Source organism: Bemisia tabaci, chromosome 1, assembly GCF_918797505.1.
Source record: "Bemisia tabaci chromosome 1, PGI_BMITA_v3".
NCBI classification, from domain to species: Eukaryota; Metazoa; Arthropoda; class Insecta; order Hemiptera; family Aleyrodidae; genus Bemisia; species Bemisia tabaci.
Genome location: NC_092793.1, coordinates 92253944 through 92273341, shown reverse-complemented (window position 1 = coordinate 92273341; position 19398 = coordinate 92253944). Strand labels below are relative to the sequence as shown.

The following is a 19398-nucleotide window of genomic DNA, read 5'->3' as shown; positions in this document are numbered from 1 at the left end:
TACCCTAAAGTACATTAGGTTAGCGCCCGAGGAGAACGCGGATTTGATGCGGCGTTGCCAAATTTCCTGAAAAATCCGTAATTAAACGCGACGTTGCCAAATTTACTCGAAAATGCGTAATCAAACGTTGCGCTGCATAATCTACTCTAAAGGACTGGAAAAAACCCTCGATTACCGAATTTCGCACGCAAGTCCTAACGGGAGGATCCTCGACGGGAGCCCGGGGAGATCGCGGATTGCATGCGGCGTTGCCAAATTTCCTCAAAAATTGCTGATAAAACGCCGCGTTGCATTATCTACGCTAAAATACTGAATTAAACTCCCGAGTTCCGAATTTCGCGCACACGTCCTAACGAGTGGAGCCTCGACGGGGCTCCGCGAACAGTCCGCGACGTTGCCAAATTTCCAGAAAAATCGCTAAATAAGCGCGGCGTTGCCAAATTCCCTGGAAAATCATTAATTAAACGCTGCGTAGCATAATATACGCTTAAGAACTGACAAAAAACGTCCGATTACCGAATTTCGCGCACGCGTCCTAACGAGAGGAGCCTCGAAGGGGCTCCGGGGATATCGCCGATCGGGTGCGGCGTTGCCAAATTTCCTGGATAATAAACGCGACGTTCCATCATCTGCGCTTGAAAACTGACAAAAAACGTCCGATTACCGAATTTCGCGCACGAGTCCTACCGAGAGGATCCTCCCGCAGACTCCCCCGTCCGGGGACCGTCCCCTCCGCCCTCGCCCTCTATCTTACCTTCCCCACCTTGCGCCCGCGCCCACTTAGCGCCCGTGTATCACGAATGCCGCGGCAAGCCATCCCGGAACGCCTTTTACAACCTCATACTTAGCCCTCCGCAAACTGGAAAAAAATTACAAATCCACTTTTCCAACCCCCCGAAAACCTACCTACACCTCTCCCGCCACCCGCCCGCTACTCTGGCGTCCACCCCGCACCCGCTACGTCACTCCGGACCACTCTAAGGCCACGTCCACCTCGAGTGATGACCCCACTGACACATAATGACGACTATCTTAAAAAAAAAAAAAAAAAAAAAAAAAAGTCCACAAAATTTTTCAATAGTTCCACCTCCCCTACAACCTGGCACAGTTTCGGCTCCCTCCGACCACTCTATCGAAAGTTCCACTTTTTTTTCAAACTCACCGCTACACCACGCCAGCTTTTCAAAATCCTTCCGCGACCTCTAGATACCTTCCCAAGGGTCCCCCCTACCCTTCCAGGGCCGAGTCTTCCGCCTCCCCACCCCTCCTCCCATCGCAAACCGCTCCCGAAGTCGACTACCTCGCAAAGTGCCCTCCAGGGCAATTACAGCGCCGTAAATTCGCGCCCGAAGTTTTTTCCGAAAAAGAAACGCCTCCCAGCCCTTTGGCTCCGGGCCCGCTGGATACCCCTACCGGTCCCCTAAAAAAACTCAAATGGGACCGCCCTCGCAGACCACCGCAAAAGCCCCTACGGCCTCGTCCAAGTTGACAACTCCGAAAGTCCTCCGAATGATAAGTCACCCACTTCCCACCGCCGAAAACCGCCCTAAAAAACCCCTTTCCGCGCCTCGCCAACCTATCGCAATTGAAAGTACGCATATTTTTACGTAGGAAACCGTCCGCTTCTCCTACCTGGACCATCGGTGGCCCCCGCTGCAACCCCGTCAAAACGGAGGGGAAAAAAAATCGAATTTCCCCTTTCCGGCTCCGTTTTTCGACTCTCCCGACCGACCGACCGCTCCGATCGCCACCGGACCTCCGCCGTCCTATGCGTCTTTTCACGCCCGACATTTTCGGTCCTTATCGATTTCCCCGTCCGGCCACTCCTTAGCCGTCAAATCGGCCATTTTTCGGAAAAATCCCGAAAAAAAAAAAAAAGCAAAAAAATCGATAGCCCCCGAAAAACGCGTCGGACGGAAAAAATCTATTTTTCTCTCGCCTTTTGCTGCTCCTCCTGGAGAGGGCTACTCGGTACGGAGGGTAAAAAATAAAATAAAAGAAAGAAAAAAAAAAAAAGTGTCCCGAAATCCACCTCAAAATTCGAAAATCCGAAAAATCCGAAAATCCTCCCTTTTCTTGAACTAATCGTCGGAACCGCATACCTTACCGTCGATTCATGTATTTCTCAATATCTCGCGAGGCCTGAGTCGGCCGTTCCGCTGAGAATTCAACGCGTTGTCTGAGGAATTTTTCATTCGGTTTTTTTCATTTTTTTTTTTTTTTTTGAAGGGGGGGGGGGCGAATTATGCCCATTCTACGTAAGTCCCCGGAAAAGCGTTCCTATGAACTAACGAGTATCCTTGTCGCGTCTCTGACCACGTTCCAGCGCTCCAATTTTTAGGTGGGTGGGTAACCCTTTTCCGATCCGTTCCCGCCACGCACCGCTCTTTCGGGCCGGACCCCCCCCCCCCCCCCCCTCGTCTCCGACCCTGGTGAGCATCTTCCGGTACTCCGAGAGCCAATCTCCGATCCCTCGATAATTAACCTCGTCGAATCACCCCTTTTCCCCTCGATTTCCCTCCTCGGAATGCTGGGAATCATGAAATTACCCTCTCTAACCTCGCCTACACAAACATAACCACGAGTAAAGTGAGCAAACCAGGGCTAACCTAAATCGAGGTTACGTTAGGTTAGGTTAGGTTAGGTAACGTTAGGTTAGGTTAGGTTAGGTTAGGTTATGTTTGGTTAGTTCAGTGTAGTGCGTGGAGGTGAGCACATCGTGCTCCTCCTTTTCTGTGTGAAACAGTGGATATTTCTTCACGCATGACAGTGATTGTAGTGTCAAAGTGTTAAGTAGGCCTTGCGGCATCGATCGACGTAAGAAACTCGAAAATCGTCCCGTGGGATCGAAAGATATGGAGGGATAAAGACTTGGTTAGTGGGAACACGTGCGGGACATAACCTGTACGCGCGTGGCCTAAAGTGCGGTGTGAAACGCGCGCCTACCAGTGCGGGCCGCTCCCATTGGCTAGCGGGAGTGTGCGCTAGATTCACGTGCGGCGAGGACGTCACCGCGGTGCAGCCGGGTCTACAGTGAGCGTCCGCGACGACCACCGCGGCGTGGCCGGGACGACGTCACCGCGGTGCAGCCGGGTTCACAGTGAGCGTCCGCGACGAGTACCGCGACGGAGCCGGGACGACGTCACCGTGGTGAAGCCGGGTTCACAGTGAACGTTCGCGACCACCGCGGCGCGGCCGGGTCCACAGTGAGGGGTCACCGCGACTCCCCCAAGTGCGCGCCGGGACTTAGGAAAAAAAAAAAGTGCAATTGATACGTGGCAATGGGGTTATCACGCTCACCCCCGGGAGATGGAAAGAGACAAGAAAACAAGTGCGAGAATACAAATCCTATTCAAAAACAGGGGATCAACAATGGCGGAAATAACAAAGAGAAGAATGTGGAAAAACCCAATTCAAACCGAGAAAAGGAGAGTGTCAGCGGCAGCGGGTTATTCATCAGAGGGAGAAGTTCCTCCTTGAGAGGAGAAGAGCGTAATAACTACAGAACGGAATCCCCCAACAAAAGAAAGAGGGCGGAAGACACAAACGACGGACTCGAAGACGCGTTAAAACGAATCGTCACTTTAGAAGGAGATGTGGAACACCAAACAATTGCCATCGGCGCAGCGGAAACTAAGTTGATTTTTCAAGAAGAAAAACTACGAAAGACAGAGGAGGATCTCCGAAAGGCCTTAGAGCGCATAAAGAAATTAGAAGAGATAATCGAAAAGTTAAGCGTAGATGCAGTACCAACGCAACAGCGGGTCTCATACGCAACAGCGAGTGGCGGCGCGGTGCACATGGTGCAAATGAACAAGCAGGGACCAGCACCCAGTAGGGACGAATCCACACCGGACAGGGAGCCTACACCATACCAGGCAGTAATCAGGAGGCGGAGAGGACTACCCCGCAACGAACGAGGCACACCCGGGCCGAAGACCCCGAGGACCTCCAATAGCGCCGTTAACGCACAGAACAGGGGCACAGCAGGAGGGGACAGGCCAGAGGGCACACAAAAAAAGGAAAACAACAGGAAAGTGGTACCGCGGAATCCCTGCGTACTGGTGAGAGTAGGCACAAGGGCCTACACAGAGGTATTAAGGGAAGCCCATGGGAAGATAGCGAATATGGAACCAACCGACGTGGAGGCAGTCGTACGGGCCAGAAAATCACAGACCGGTGACCTGCTCATAGAGATAAATAACAACGAGACGGCGAAGAAAATAGAGGCAGCTTTAGGAGCTGAGATCAACACGGACGCTACAGCAATAGGAGGCAGCGGCATGGAAAGTAGGGCAAGGACGGTTGTCCGAAGGGAACCGACTCTGAAAATTATCATATCGGAAGTGGAGGAAATTACGGAGGCGGACGAGGTGATGTCAGCCCTGTTCGTCGCTGGAGTGAGGCCAGTAACAGCCAACGTGACCAGGCCCAGTCGCTACGGAACCAGATTAGCGTTCTGCTCGATAAAGGACGATGAAAGGGCGAGGGACCTGATAAATGGTGGAAAACTGAGAGTGGGGCTGACAGTATGTAAGATAGTAAAGTGCATTGAAAAGCAATTGTGCTACAGGTGCCATGGCGAAGGGCACTACGCAAGGAGCTGCGAGGCAACAGTCGATCTGTCAAACAATTGCCTGCGGTGTGGAGCACATGGGCATTTCGCCAGAACGTGTCCCCAGAAAATGGCGATTCACGCAGAGAACGAGAGAACCACATCGATAGAACAAAGGGAAATGGAAGTGGTGCGACTGGAGGATGAGACCCTGCAGCCACAAACTGGAGACGACAATGGGGAGGAGGATACGTTGGAACAATGATGCACGACGCGTTACCAAAACGGACAGAGCTGCCGGACGGAAAGACGGCCGGAGATGAACTTAGGATCCTACAATTCAACGCAAATGGCTGCAAGGCTGCTCATGACCTTGTTAAACAGCGATTTCTCGAAGAAAGCATCGACCTCGGAATTATCCAAGAACCATACATCAAAAACAGTTACGGACAATGGATCATCCACAACAGCGGTACCGTCGGCATGTGGATTAAGAAACCGGAAAACGTCGAAGAAATACTGCAAGATGATGCAGGCATAATAGGAGTCAAGATCAAGGGAATTACATTTATAAGTGTATACTTCTCACCTAATAACATGGTGCTACGCGAGTATGAAAATTATCTGGAAAGAACAACTGCTTTAACTAGCGCGAGGAAGAAGGTTATAATCGGCGGCGACCTCAACGCGAAGTCCCCGAGATGGGCCTCGCCTGTAACGAACAGCAGAACGGAGACCACCGAGAACTGGATTGACGCTAGCGATCTTCATCTGGCCAATGTTGGCAATACACCAACCTGCGTCAGGCACAACGGGCATTCCTTCGTAGACATCACCGTGGTCACACCTGCTATGACGATCGAGGATTGGCATGTTGACGACGAGAACGAACCTCACTCGGACCACCGACACATCACGTACAGGGTGAAGCTAGGAGGACCAATTAGCGAGAGCTCCAACCAAGGAGAATGGGCAAATAGGATGCTAGGATGGATACTAAAGCAGGAGCACAAGGAGGCTTTTGAAGGAGCATTAAAGGAAAATTTCCAACTCCTCGACCTAAATGCGGGACAAGACACCGCGGACGCAGAAACGGCGGTAACAAACTACGCAAATATGGTAGTGCGAACGTGCAACGATGTCCTTACAAAGAAACGGCCCAACAAGGAAAGAATAGCTATGTACTGGTGGAGCGAGGAAATCAAGAACAAGCGTGAAGATTGCTGCAAGATACGGAGGCAACTAAAAAGGGCAGGACGCAGCGAGGAAAACATGGCCAGAAGAAATACGCTCCATTCCGACCTTAGAGCGGCCAAGAAGGAACTGAGAGCAGCAATAGCGAGAAGTAAACAAGCCAAATGGGAGGAGCTCATGAAAGAACTGGAAGCCAACCCCTACTCGAAAGGCTATAAAATAGCAATGGGGAAACTAGAGGGGAAGAAACCCGCCCCGGCCCTTACAAATCCAGACGCGGTCATCAACGAACTGTTTCCTCGGGACGAGAACAAATGGGAGAACGAGGCACTCGGGACGAACGAAAACGAAGAAGATGGAGACCCCATCCCTTTCGCGCCTGAAGAACTAGACCGCGCGATGGCAAGAATACGACGCAGGAAATCCCCGGGCCCCGATCTTATCAGTGGTGAAATTGTCAAGTCATGCTACAACGCGGACCCGTGCAGGCTGCTAGACCTCTTCAATAAGTGTCTGGAGGAAAGAGTGTTCCCCACCGAATGGAAGAAAGGAAGACTAGTGCTAATACCAAAACCGAATAGCGAAAAATTCCGACCATTGACTATGCTACCGGTGATCGGGAAAGTTTATGAGAATCTGATAAATGGAAGGATCAGAGACGAACTGGAGCAACGTAACTACCTGAGCAGATCACAATACGGATTCAGAAGAGGGAAATCTACCAACGATGCACTGGCGGCGCTGAAAGCTGCCATCCTGAGGGCACGAGCAAAGAAAAGCTTCGGAGTTGTCATCAGCCTTGACATAAAAAATGCGTTTAACACTGTAAAGTGGAGCAGCATATTAGAGAAACTAAGGAAAGCCGGAGTCTCGAGGTACCTGAGAGAGCTGATCAGGCATTATGGAGCTGGTAGGACGGTTGTGTACATCACCGAAGAGGGAGAGAGGTCTTACAGTATCAATAGAGGGGTTCCCCAAGGATCGGTGCTGGGACCGACGCTATGGAACATCGCTTTCAACGACGTACTTACCTGCTGGACAGGGGAAGGGGTCCTTATCCTGGGTTTCGCGGACGACACACTTGCTGTAATAACGGGCAAACATCCCTGGTTAGTTGCGGACACTGCAAACGAGGTACTCAACAACATCAAATATGAGACGGAACACATAGGATGCGAATTTGCAGCGCAAAAAACTATGGGAATAATCATCAGACCAACTACCAATAGCGATGTCCCTGAAGTATACCTCGACGGAATCCAGGTAGAAATTCGTGAGTGCATCAAGTATTTAGGAGTTATGATGGATGGGAAATGTAAGTTCGACCATCACATAGCGTACTTAATCAAAAAGGCAGATAACATCAAGAGGAAGTTAAATTACATACTAAGGAACAAAAGCGGACCATCCGAAGCCAAGCGAAGACTATATAGCACGATATTAATGCAGGTCATGCTATATGCAGCCCCGGTATGGGCAACCAACTTGAGCGCAACGCAAAGGGAAGCATTAAACAAAGCGCAAAGGACCATGAACATACGACAGGTGCAGGGCTACATCACAATCGGTCAAGAAACTGCTAGCACACTATCGGGCAATCCACCAGCCGACCTAGTCGCTGAGCAATACGTCAGAATATGGAACAGGACCAGCGAGAACGAAGGAATGGACAAGGCCGTGAAGGCAAACATAAAGAAGCAAGAAAGAGAAATCACAGAACAAAGATGGGAAGAAAGATGGCAGAAGAAAAACAACTGGACTAAACAAATCTGCAACAGCGTAGTAGACCTAAACAAGAAGTACTATAGAGCAACCTTCTACACAACACAGCTGTTATCAGGCAAAGGGCCCTTCGCAACGTATAGAAAACAGTTGAAGAAAGCGGAAACTGACCAATGCTGGTATTGTGACAAAACCGATGATGCAGCCCATACCCTCTTTGAATGCCGACAGTGGGAGGATGAAAGAGAGAAAATGAAAACAGTGATGCCAAACTTCGGACTTAATGGGAGCCTGGTCAAAGATCTCACGGCCAGCAAGGAAACATGGAAGGCTTTCACCAAAATGGCCGAGAACATAATGGGAAGCAAAGAAGCCGAAGAAAGAAAAATAGAACAAGCTGAGGCAAACAGGAGGAGAGAAGCAAGGAGACGCCAATGCACCGTGATGTAGAACCCTAAGGAGCAAACACTCTAAAGAATGCGCCGTGGAATGAGGGACTACCCCAGCTCCCAAGCTGAGTGAGAAGAAGAAAGAAGAAGAAGATGTAGCATCATGTAAAAAGGAAACTTCGGACTGAGGAAGCATGTGGTCGCAAGGGGGGAGGATGGCCTGCTGGAAGCTTGGGTAGCCAGGTTGAAGGCAGGTCGGGAAAGTAGGTGAAGGGGGGAGGATGGCCTGCTGGAAGCTTGGGGAGCCAGGTTGAAGGCTGGTCGGGAAATGCGACGTACCCATGCGACGAAGGAGAAGAAGACGCCTCCGGACTGAGGAAGCATGTGGTCGCAGGGGGGGAGGATGGCCTGCTGGAAGCTTGGGTAGCCAGGTTGAAGGCAGGTCGGGAAAGTAGGGGAAGGGGGGAGGATGGCCCGCTGGAAGCTTGGGGAGCCAGGTTGAAGGCCGGTCGGGATTCGCGACGCACCCATGCGCGAAGAAGATGGGAGATATATGTAAACGGGATTATTGTAAAGGAGATTAGCGTATAGGGGATGCTTGTAAAGGGGATTCATGGAAAAGGGAATCTTGTAATGGGGGCTATCTCCTGCTGAGGCCGTCCAGAGAGGTCAAATATTGTATTTTTGTATTTCTGTACGACGTTTCTGGTATATTGCGTGAAATGCGTAATCCGCCTATGTAAAGAAACTGCGTTAATTCCTAAGTATGAAAAATGTGTAATTTGCTTGTGTAAAAATGTGTAACGTGCTTATATAAAAGGCGTAAACTGATTATGTAAAATGTGTAATTTAATCTACTTATGTTAAATGTGTAATTTGTATGTCAGAGCGGACTGTGGGAGCTCATCCTAACCCCTCCCTCAAAGTTAGCCAACTGCGTAAATTGTTATGTCGATGTAGAATGTGTAAACTTGTCATGTAAAATGTGTAACTTGCTTATGTGAAAGGTGTAATTTTGTGTAAAAAATGTGTTACGTGCCTGTGTAAAAGGCGTTAACTGATTATGTAAAATGTGTAATTTAATCTACTTATGTTAAATGCGTAATTTGTATGTCAGAGCTGACTGCGGGGGCTTACCCTAACCCCTCCCTCAAAAGTTAGCCGACTGCGTAAATTCTTATGTCGATGTAGAATGTGTAACCTTGTCATGTAAAATGTGTAACTTGTTTATGTGAAAGGTGTAATTTTGTGTAAAAAATGTGTTACGTGCCTATGTAAAAGGCGTTAACTGATTATGTAAAATGTGTAATTTAATCTACTTATGTTAAATGTGTAATGTGTATGTCAGAGCTGACTGCGGGGGCTTACCCTAACCCCTCCCTCAATAGATAGCCGACTGCGTAAATTCTTATGTCGATGTAGAATGTGTAACCTTGTCATGAAAAATGTGTAACTTGTTTATGTGAAAGGTGTAATTTTTGCCCTTGTAAAACGGTGTAATAGGTGCTTTGCTGTACTGTACTTAAAAAGAGGTAGCCGGGCTCGGCCCGCCTCTCCTGGTTGTGCCAATTGGACTAGTTACGGGAGAGACGGCCCGAGCGCGGACCAATACCTAAGGAACCCCACTGCACGTAATTGTATTTTTGATATAATTTTGTAAGCAATCTTTGCATTGTACTTTTTTCTTTGTAATTTTTTGTAATAATAAATGTAATCGCCATTTCCCCCGGCGAAATAAACAGTGTGTAAATCTTTTTTGGAATGCGTGTGAATGTGGCAGTGTTCGAAAAGCGTGAAGGGCTACCGACCTGGCATTGCTGGGGGGGCCAGGCGGTAGTCGTCATCCCCAGAGCAAGGAAATGATACCCTCGAGGTTTCCCGATAGGCGAATGAATGTAGTGGGAAAAAAAAAAAAAAAAAAAAAAAAAAAAAAAAAAAAAAAAAAAAAAAGGTTATGTTTGGTTAGGTTGGGTTAGGTTAGGTTAGGTTAGGTTAGGTTAGGTTAGGTTGGTGTTCAGTGTAGTGCGTGGAGGTGAGCACATCGTGCTCCTCCTTTTCAGTGTGAAACAGTGGATATTTCTTCACGCATGACAGTGATTGTAGTGTCAAAGTGTTAAGTAGGCCTTAGGGCATCGATCGACGTAAGAAACTCGAAAATCGTCCCGTGGGATCGAAAGATCTGGAGGGATAAAGACTCAATTAGTGGGAACCAAAGACATAAAGACGGAGCGCTCGTATCTAAAAGCACGGGGAAAAAGTGAAGCTAGGTTCGGCGCTGCGCGCTTGTGTGAGTGTGTAAATGAGCGCGGGAATCCTTGGCGGCAAACGTAAATTTGATTTGAACTTGTCCTCTTGATTTTTGCACATTTCTTCTTTGAAACGTATTTTAAATTCCTAAAACGAATATACTAAGAAAGTTCGGTCTGCGTCCTACTATAATACACCTACTTTTGCTTGGTAACAGGCAGTAATCTCAGATAAAGTTAGTTTTTCTTCTGCTCATGGTGGTTCTGCAGGTTCAAACAGGCCGTTACAGTTCTAGATCAACGTTACTCTCAAATGAAGTTAATCGGTCGACGACGGACTGAAACTAACCGAAAGTTAAAAAAATATGAGTGTGTACCTGAATTTGGGCAAAAATCAACCTAAAATACTTTGTTTCCGCAATTTTATTTATTAGTTCCCGCCCTACATTTGAATTCAAACTTGTCCCGATTTCGCCGCCAATCCTCTAGCCAATAGTAGAGGTAATTGAAAAGAAGATCTAGAAGCTTCATTTTTTGCTTTTAGTGCTCCGTCTTTATGTCTTTGGTGGGAACACATGCGGGACATAACCTGTACGCGCGTGGCCTAAAGTGTGGTGTGAAACGCGCGCCTACCAGTGCGGGCCGCTCCCATTGGCTAGCGGGAGTGTGCGCTAGATTCACGTGCGGCGGAGGACGACGTCATCGCGGTGCAGCCGGGTTCACAGTGAGCGTCCGCGACGACCACCGCGGCGCAGCGGCGCAGCGGCGCAGCGGCGCAGCGGCGCAGCCGGGTCCACAGTGAGTGTTCACCGAGACACTCCCAAGTGCGCGTCGGGACTTAGAAAAAAAAATCGCGGCCGAGTGCCGAAAGCTGTAAAGGAGGTACTTTGCAACGTCAAACAACCGAGATACGTGGCAATGGGGCTAGCACGCTCACCCACGGGAGATGGAAAGAGACAAGAAAACAAGTGCGAGAATACGAATCCTAATCAAAAACAGGGATGAACAATGGCGGAAAGAATAACGAGAAGAATGGGGAAAAACCCAATCCAAACCGAGAAAAGGAGAGTGGCAGCGGCAGCGGGTTATTCATCAGAGGGAGAAGTTCCTCCTTGAGAGGAGAAGAGCGTAACAACTACAGGACGGAATCCCCCAACAAAAGAAAGAGGGCGGAAGACACAAACGACGGACTCGAAGACGCGTTAAAACGAATCGGCAATTTAGAAGGAGAGGTGGAACACCAAACATTTACCATCGGCGCAGCGGAAACTAAGTTGATTTTTCAAGAAGAAAAACTACGAAGGACAGAGGAGGATCTCCGAAAGGCCCTAGAGCGCATAAAGAAATTAGAAGAGATAATCGAAAAGTTAAGCGTAGATGCAGTAGGAACGCAACAGCGGGTCTCATATGCAACAGCAAGCGGCGGCGCGGTGCACATGGTGCAAATGGACAAGCAGGGACCAGCACCCAGAAGGGACGAATCCACACCGAACAGGGAGCCTACACCGTACGAGGTAGTAAACAGGAGGCGGAGAGGACTACCCCGCAACGAACGAGGCACACCCGGGCCGAAGACCCCGAGGACCCCCAATAGCGCCGTTAATGCACAGAACAGGGGCACAGCAGGAGGGGGCAGGCCAGAGGGCACCCAAAAAAAGGAAAACAACAGGAAAGTGGTACCGCGGAATCCCTGCGTACTGGTGAGAGTAGGCACAAGGGCCTACACAGAGGTATTAAGGGAAGTCCATGGGAAGATAGCGAGTATGGAACCAACCGACGTGGAGGCAGTCGTACGGGCCAGGAAATCACAGACCGGTGACCTGCTCATAGAGATAAATAACAACGAGACGGCGAAGAAAATAGAGGCAGCTTTAGGAGCTGAGATCAACACGGACGCTACAGCAATAGGAGGCAGCGGCATGGAAAGCAGGGCAAGGACGGTTGTCCGAAGGGAACCGACTCTGAAAATTATTATATCGGAAGTGGAGGAAATTAAGGAGGCGGACGAGGTGATGTCAGCTCTGTTCGTCGCTGGAGTTAGGCCGGAAACAGCCAATGTGACCGGGCCTAGTCGCTACGGAACCAGATTAGCGTTCTGCACAATAAAGGACGATGAAAGGGCGAGGGACCTGATAAATGGCGGAAAACTGAGAGTGGGGCTGACAGTATGCAAGATAGTAAAGTGCATTGAAAAGCAACTGTGCTACAAGTGCCATGGTGAAGGTCACTACGCAAGGAGCTGCGAGGCAACAGTCGATCTGTCAAACAATTGCCTGCGGTGCGGAGCCCATGGGCATTTCGCCAGAACGTGTCCCCAGAAAATGCGCGCAGACAGGGAGACAAACCCACAGGAAGAGAACAAAGAAATGGAGGTGGCGCATATAGAAGACGAGAGTCCGCAGCCGCAGTTTGAAAGGGATGGCAACGGAGCAGAAAGTGAAATAGCCAAATGACGGATCCACCGGGCGCAAGGGCAGCCGGAGACGGTAATGGGATCATCCAGTCCCATGGCACGGCAAGAAACCAGGAGGCAGAGGGACGGACTAAGGGGATTAAAATACTACAAGTGAACCTGAACAACTGCAGGGAAGCCCACAATTTACTGATGCACACAATAGCAGAAAGGGGTATAGATGTGGCCCTGGTGAGTGAGCCATTCCTCAAAAAAGGGAGAGGAAGATGGGCAATCAACGGAAACGGCACAGCAGGAATATGGGTGAAGGACCCGCAGTCAGCCGATATGATAATGAAAGAAGATGGGATCACCGGAGTGGAAATACAAGGGGTCAACTACTACAGTCTTTACTTTTCGGGCAATAGACCTGCCGTGGAATACAATGAATTCCTCAACACACTGGGAAGAACGCTGAGAGAGAAGAAAAAGAAGATTGTAGCAGCTGGAGACCTCAACGCGAAATCACCAATGTGGGGAGAAGACGGAGGACGCGACCGGGCGGAAAAATAGAGGACCGAAACTACCGAAGCCTTTACAATGCAACAGGAACTTGAAGTTGCGAACATCGGGGACAAACCTACTTGTGTGAGGCACAATGGGGAGTCAATTGTCAATATCACGCTACACACGGAAGACGTGGAGATTGGAGGATGGGCGGTCCTGGATGAGGAAACGTACTCGGACCACAAGTATATCGAGTTTACCGTACGAATGGAGTCTGACAATCCGGGACAATCGAGGAGACAGGAAGATACATTCAGAGGGTGGAAAGTCACGGAGGAGGCTCTCCCGGAACTGGAGCGGGCTTTAAAGACGAACATTCAACTAATGGAAGGAGAGGAAGCGACGACTAACACAGCCAAGGAGACAGTGAAATCGTACACGAACATGGTACACAGGACATGCATGGACGTACTGCGGACGCGGAAGTTACCTCTGGAGCTAAAAGCCGCATACTGGTGGAACGATGAAATAGCCATACTTAGATCGGAATGCTCCAACATAAGGAGAAAAACAAAAAGAACCGGTAGGAGAGAGGACAGGACGGAGGAGAAAGACGCCCTGATGAGGGAGCTTAAGGACAAAAAAAAGGAGCGAAAGAGGGCCATTGCGGAAAGCAAGAACAGAAAATGGGACCAGCTCATGCAAGACCTTGATAAGGATCCCTGGTCCAAGGCATACAGGATTGTAATGGAGAAAATAGGAGGGAACAAGAAGGATATAGGTAAAGTTGACATCAACGCGGTAGTAGAGGAGCTTTTCCCGGCGGACAATGAAGACTGGTATGAGGATAATGAACTACTGATAGACAACGAGGAGGAGGCAACGCCTTTCACTGCGGAAGAGTTAGGAGTAGCGATCGGACGACTCACGAGAAAAAGTAAGAAGAAAGCGCCTGGACTAGATCATTTCACGAACGGAATCGCAAGGAGCTGTTACTTAGCGGATCCAGGGAAAATGTTGAAGATCTATAACATGTGTTTGCAGGAGAGAACCTTCCCAGACCAGTGGAAAACAGGAAGACTGGTGCTGCTGCCGAAACCGGGCGCGTCCAAGTTCAGGCCGATAACCTTACTGTCCGTATTCGGGAAAATTTACGAGACACTTATAAACAACAGAATCAAAAAAGAGTTAGCGAACACCGGCTATCTCTCCGGTATGCAATTCGGCTTCAGGGAGGGGAGATCTACCGGAGATGCACTAGGAGCAGTGAAGAAGAAAATGCGGGGTGCCAGAAAAGGGAAAAGATTCTGCTGCATAATAAGCTTTGATATAAAAAATGCATTCAACACGATCAAATGGAGGAGTATCTTGGAGGGCATGGAGAAGGCAGGGCTACCTAGGTACAATCAGGCAATAGTCAAAGAACACGGCGCAGGGAGAACCCTGCAGTACACGGACCAAAACGGAGTGGAGAGGAATTACCCGACAATTAGGGGGGTCCCCCAGGGCTCTGTCCTTGGGCCGACTCTCTGGATCCTCACGTACAACGCGGTACTAAGGGTGGCGGAAAGCGGGCACATGCAGCTCATCGGATTCGCGGACGACACCCTATTGATCGTGACGGCAAAAAACCCCTACGAGCTGGAGGACTTATGCAATCAGTTGATCCGACAAATAGAGGCAATTGTGGAAAGCATGGGATGCGAGTTCGCTGGGGAGAAGACACAGGCGCTATTCTTAAGTCCCAAGAGAACGCTGAAGCGTGAACAAATGGAGATCTACGTAGCGGGGGCAAAGGTTAACATCACGGAGACTATTAAATACTTGGGCGTCATAGTGGACGATAAGATCAATTTTGCAAGCCATGTGGAATATCTTGTCCAAAAAGCTAAGAAAATGTGCGGAAAACTAGCAGGGATTACCCGTAACTTGAGAGGCCCGAAGGAGAACAGAAGAAAGTTATATACAACAATAATAAACCAAGTGATCCTGTACGCAGCGCCGGTCTGGGCTCCAGAGCTGTCTAAGAAAAGTAGACATAAAATAAATAGCGCGCAGAGGTTGGCAAACCTCAGGCAAATACAGGGCTATGTTACAGTAAGCGGAAACAGCGCCGCGGCACTTGCAAACAATCCGCCCGCAGACTTGCTTGCCGACGAAGCAGCAAGGCTAGATGTGACAGTAAGAAGGATAAAAGAAAACGAGGAGACAGCGATAAATGACAGAAGGTTAGCCATCTGCGCAGCGAAGCAAGCGGCTCGTGAAGAAACACTGGCGAACTGGAACAGAAGGTGGAAGGAGGAGGTGGAAAATTGGACGAGAAGACTGTGCGACGACCTCACAACTGTGAACCGCGGATCCATGAGGAGCACTTTTCGAACAACACAGCTACTTACCGGGAAGGGAGTTTTCAATACATATAGAAAGGCTATTGGAAAGAGCGATACCGATAGATGCTGGTATTGTCCAGAATTGGAAGACAACCCGGAGCACACGCTATTCCACTGTACCGAATAGACTGAGCAGAGAACAAAAATGACGGAGACGGTAGGCGAAATTAGACCGGACGGCGGATTCCTAACTCAAATAACGGAGGACAAGGTAAAGTGGAAGGCCTCCGAAAAGTTCGCAGAAGAAGTGATGGCAAAAAAAGAAGAGGAAGAACGGCGTCTCCAAGCGGCGGAGCGAGAAGAAGAAAGAAGAAGAAGATGTAGCATCATGTAAAAAGGAAACTTCGGACTGAGGAAGCATGTGGTCGCAAGGGGGGAGGATGGCCTGCTGGAAGCTTGGGTAGCCAGGTTGAAGGCAGGTCGGGAAAGTAGGAGAAGGGGGGAGGATGGCCTGCTGGAAGCTTGGGGAGCCAGGTTGAAGGCTGGTAAGGAAATGCGACGTACCCATGCGACGAAGAAGAAGATGCCTCCGGATTGAGGAAGCATGTGGTCGCAGGGGGGGGAGGATGGCCTGCTGGAAGCTTGGTAGCCAGGTTGAAGGCAGGTCGGGAAAGTAGGGGAAGGGGGGAGGATGGCCCGCTGGAAGCTTGGGGAGCCAGGTTGAAGGCCGGTCGGGATTCGCGACGCACCCATGCGCGAAGAAGATGGGAGATATATGTAAACGGGATTATTGTAAAGGAGATTAGCGCAAAAGGGGATGCTTGTAAAGGGGATTCATGCAAAGGGAAATCTTGTAAAGGGGGCTATCTCCTGCTCAGGCTGTCCATAGAGGTCAAATATTGTATTTATTGTATTATTTTGTATTTTGTAATATTGTATTTCTGTACGGCGTTTCTGGTATATTGCGTAAAATGCATAATTCGCCTATGTAAAGAAACTGCGTAAATTCCTAAGTAGGTATATGAAAAATGTGTAATTTGCTTGTGTAAAAAATGTGTAACGTGCTTATGTAAATGCGTAAACTGATTATGTAAAATGTGTAATCCAATTTACTTTTGTTAAATGTGTAATTTGTATGCCAGATGTGCAAACTCAGAACCGGAAGGAGTGAGGCCCGGAGGAGAAATTGACTTTATGTCCGAAACCGACGACTGAGAGGAGGGACAACCAGGGCCCACCCGCAGTCTGACTGTGGGGGCTCACCCTAACCCCTCCCTCAAAAGTTAGCCAACTGCGTAAATTGTTATGTCGATGGAGAAAGTGTAACCTTGTCATGTAAAATGTGTAACTTGCTTATGTGAAAGGTGTAATTTTGCGTATGTAAAACGGTGTAAACGGTGTTTTGCTGTACACAAATTTTTTCCTCCGCCCTCGCCCTCCATCTTACCTTCCCCACCTAGCGCCCGCGCCCACTTAGCGCCCGTGTATCGCGAATGCCGCGGCAAGCCTTCCCCAAAAACCTTTCACTACCTCATACTTACCCCTCCGAAAACTGAAAAAAAATGAAAAATTCGCTTAAAAAAAAAATATCTTAAAAAAAAAAAAAAAAAAATCCAACACAAAATTTTTCCTCCGCCCTCGCCCTCCATCTTACCCCCCCCCCCCCACCTAGCGCCCGCGCCGACTTAGTGCCCGTGTATCGCGAATGCCGGCCGCGGCAAGCCTTCCCCAAAAACCTTTCACTACCTCATACTTAGCCCTCCGCAAACTGAAAAAGAATGAAAAATTCGCTTAAAAAAAAATATCTTAAAAAAAAAAAAAAATCCAACACAAAATTTTTCCTCCGCCCTCGCCCTCCATCTTACCCCCCCCCCCCCCACCTAGCGCCCGCGCCGACTTAGTGCCCGTGTATCGCGAATGCCGGCCGCGGCAAGCCTTCCCCAAAAACCTTTCACTACCTCATACTTAGCCCTCCGCAAACTGAAAAAGAATGAAAAATTCGCTAAAAAAAAAAAATATCTAAAAAAAAAAAAAAAAAAAAAAAAAAAAAAAAAAAAAAAATGTTGAGGAACGTCGAGGAACGTTGAGGAACGTTGAAGAATGACCAAAATAAATTTGAGGATTGTTGAGGAATGTTGAGGAACGTTGAGGAACGTTAAGGAATGACCAAAAGAAACTTGAGGATTTTTGAGGAATGTTGAGGAACGTTGAGGATGGACCAAAATAAATTTGAGGATTGTTGAGGAATGTTGAGGAACGTTGAGGAACGTTGAGGAACGTTGAGGAACGTTAAGGAATGACCAAAAGAAACTTGAGGATTTTTGAGGAATGTTGAGGAACGTTGAGGAACGTTGAGGAATGACCAAAATAAATTTGAGGATTGTTGAGGAATATTGAGGAACTGCTCTGGAAAAAAAGATCTTGTCGGTTCCCGGTTTCTGCGGTGTCTGCATTATAACGACTATCAAAAAAAAAAAAAAAAAAAAAAAAGAAGTGTCCCGAAATCCACCTAAAAAATTCGAAAATTCGAAAAATCCGAAAATCCTCCATTTTCGTGAACTAATCGTCGGAACCACATACCTTACCGCACCCACTTAGCGCCCGTGTATCGCGAATGCCGCGGCAAGCCTTCCCCGAAAACCTTTTGTTTAAAAGTTGAGGATATTTGAGGAACGTTGAGGAATGTTGAGGAACGTTGAGGAATGACCAAATTAAATTTGAGGATTGTTGAGGAATGTTGAGTAACGTTGAGGAACATTGAGGAATGACCAAAAGAAAGTTGAGAATATTTGAGGAACGTTGAGGAATGTTGAGGAACGTTGAGGAACGTTGAGGAATGACCAAAATAAATTTGAGGATTGTTGAGGAATGTTGAGGAACGTTGAGGAACGTTGAGGAACGTTGAGGAACGTTGAGGAACGTTGAGGAACGTTGAGGAACGTTAAGGAATGACCAAAAGAAACTTGAGGATTTTTGAGGAATGTTGAGGAACGTTGAGGAACGTTGAGGAACGTTGAGGAATGACCAAAATAAATTTGAGGATTGTTGAGGAATGTTGAGGAACGTTGAGGAACGTTAAGGAATGACCAAAAAAAACTTGAGGATTTTTGAGGAATGTTGAGGAACGTTGAGGATGGACCAAAATAAATTTGAGGATTGTTGAGGAATGTTGAGGAACGTTGAGGAACGTTGAGGAACGTTGAGGAATGACCAAAAGAAACTTGAGGATTTTTGAGGAATGTTGAGGAACGTTGAGGAACGTTGAAGAACGTTGAGTAATGACCAAAATAAATTTGAGGATTGTTGACGAATGTTGAGGAACGTTGAGGAACGTTAAGGAATGACCAAAAGAAACTTGAGGATTTTTGAGGAATGTTGAGGAACGTTGAGGAACGTTGAGGAACGTTGAGGAACGTTGAGGAACGTTGAGGAACGTTGAGGAACGTTGAGGAACGTTGAGGAATGACCAAAAATCGTCCAAAAATATCAACAAGTAATCCAAAATCAGTAATCAGTAGAAAAATTATCGAGATTGAAGGATATCGTGTGATGCACGATTTTATTGATGACAATAGAGCAAGATCGGATTCCCAGCAGGCGCGACTTCCTATCATTCAAATGGACCGTTTTCGCAGATTAGCGGATATTAGCGGCTAATTATTACATAATATCATTCCTGATAGTGTTCAGGAGGCAACCCAACAAAGGATTTTGTGGACACTTGTGGACTTTTTTTTATCGAGCTATTTTAACATTTTTTTGGGCGTTTTTTTAAAGCAAGCTTTGGAGGTGGTTTTGGTCCTCCTAAAAATATGCCAATGCACATTAATGATATACCAAAATGTTCCTTATAGGGAGGAGAATAAGCATGTTCAATTGAAATTTTGATTTATCTGTCACAGAACTCATGCAAAAGCGAAATAAAACCTTGAGAATTAGACGGTAAATTTGATGCCACCTGCAATGTCAGCTTTAGGCAACCCGCATGTCAAAGCGGAAGGGTTCAAAGATCCTAGAACCGTGGATACATTCATTTTGGAAGCTTAACTACTAGAAAACCAAG

General features: G+C 48.0%; 2 protein-coding genes across 2 annotated transcripts; both read left to right on the top strand.

Annotated features, from left to right (window-relative positions):
• Positions 1-2023: 2023 nt before the first annotated feature.
• On the top strand, positions 2024-12569 carry LOC140226045 (uncharacterized). The gene is made up of 2 exons (XM_072306430.1): positions 2024-2674; positions 9812-12569. The coding sequence occupies exon 2, from the start codon at positions 11108-11110 to the stop codon at positions 12557-12559; it is 1452 nt and encodes a 483-aa protein (XP_072162531.1). The 5' UTR covers positions 2024-2674; positions 9812-11107; the 3' UTR covers positions 12560-12569.
• Positions 12570-12711: 142 nt separating this feature from the next.
• LOC140224028 (uncharacterized) lies at positions 12712-13071 on the top strand. The gene has a single exon (XM_072296985.1). The coding sequence runs from the start codon at positions 12712-12714 to the stop codon at positions 13069-13071; it is 360 nt and encodes a 119-aa protein (XP_072153086.1).
• Positions 13072-19398: the final 6327 nt, after the last annotated feature.

Excerpts from the sequence above, each read along its gene's own strand:
- LOC140226045 (XM_072306430.1), top strand. The coding sequence starts at position 11,108 with ATGAACAATGGCGGAAAGAATAACGAGAAGAATGGGGAAAAACCCAAT.
- LOC140224028 (XM_072296985.1), top strand. The coding sequence starts at position 12,712 with ATGCACACAATAGCAGAAAGGGGTATAGATGTGGCCCTGGTGAGTGAG.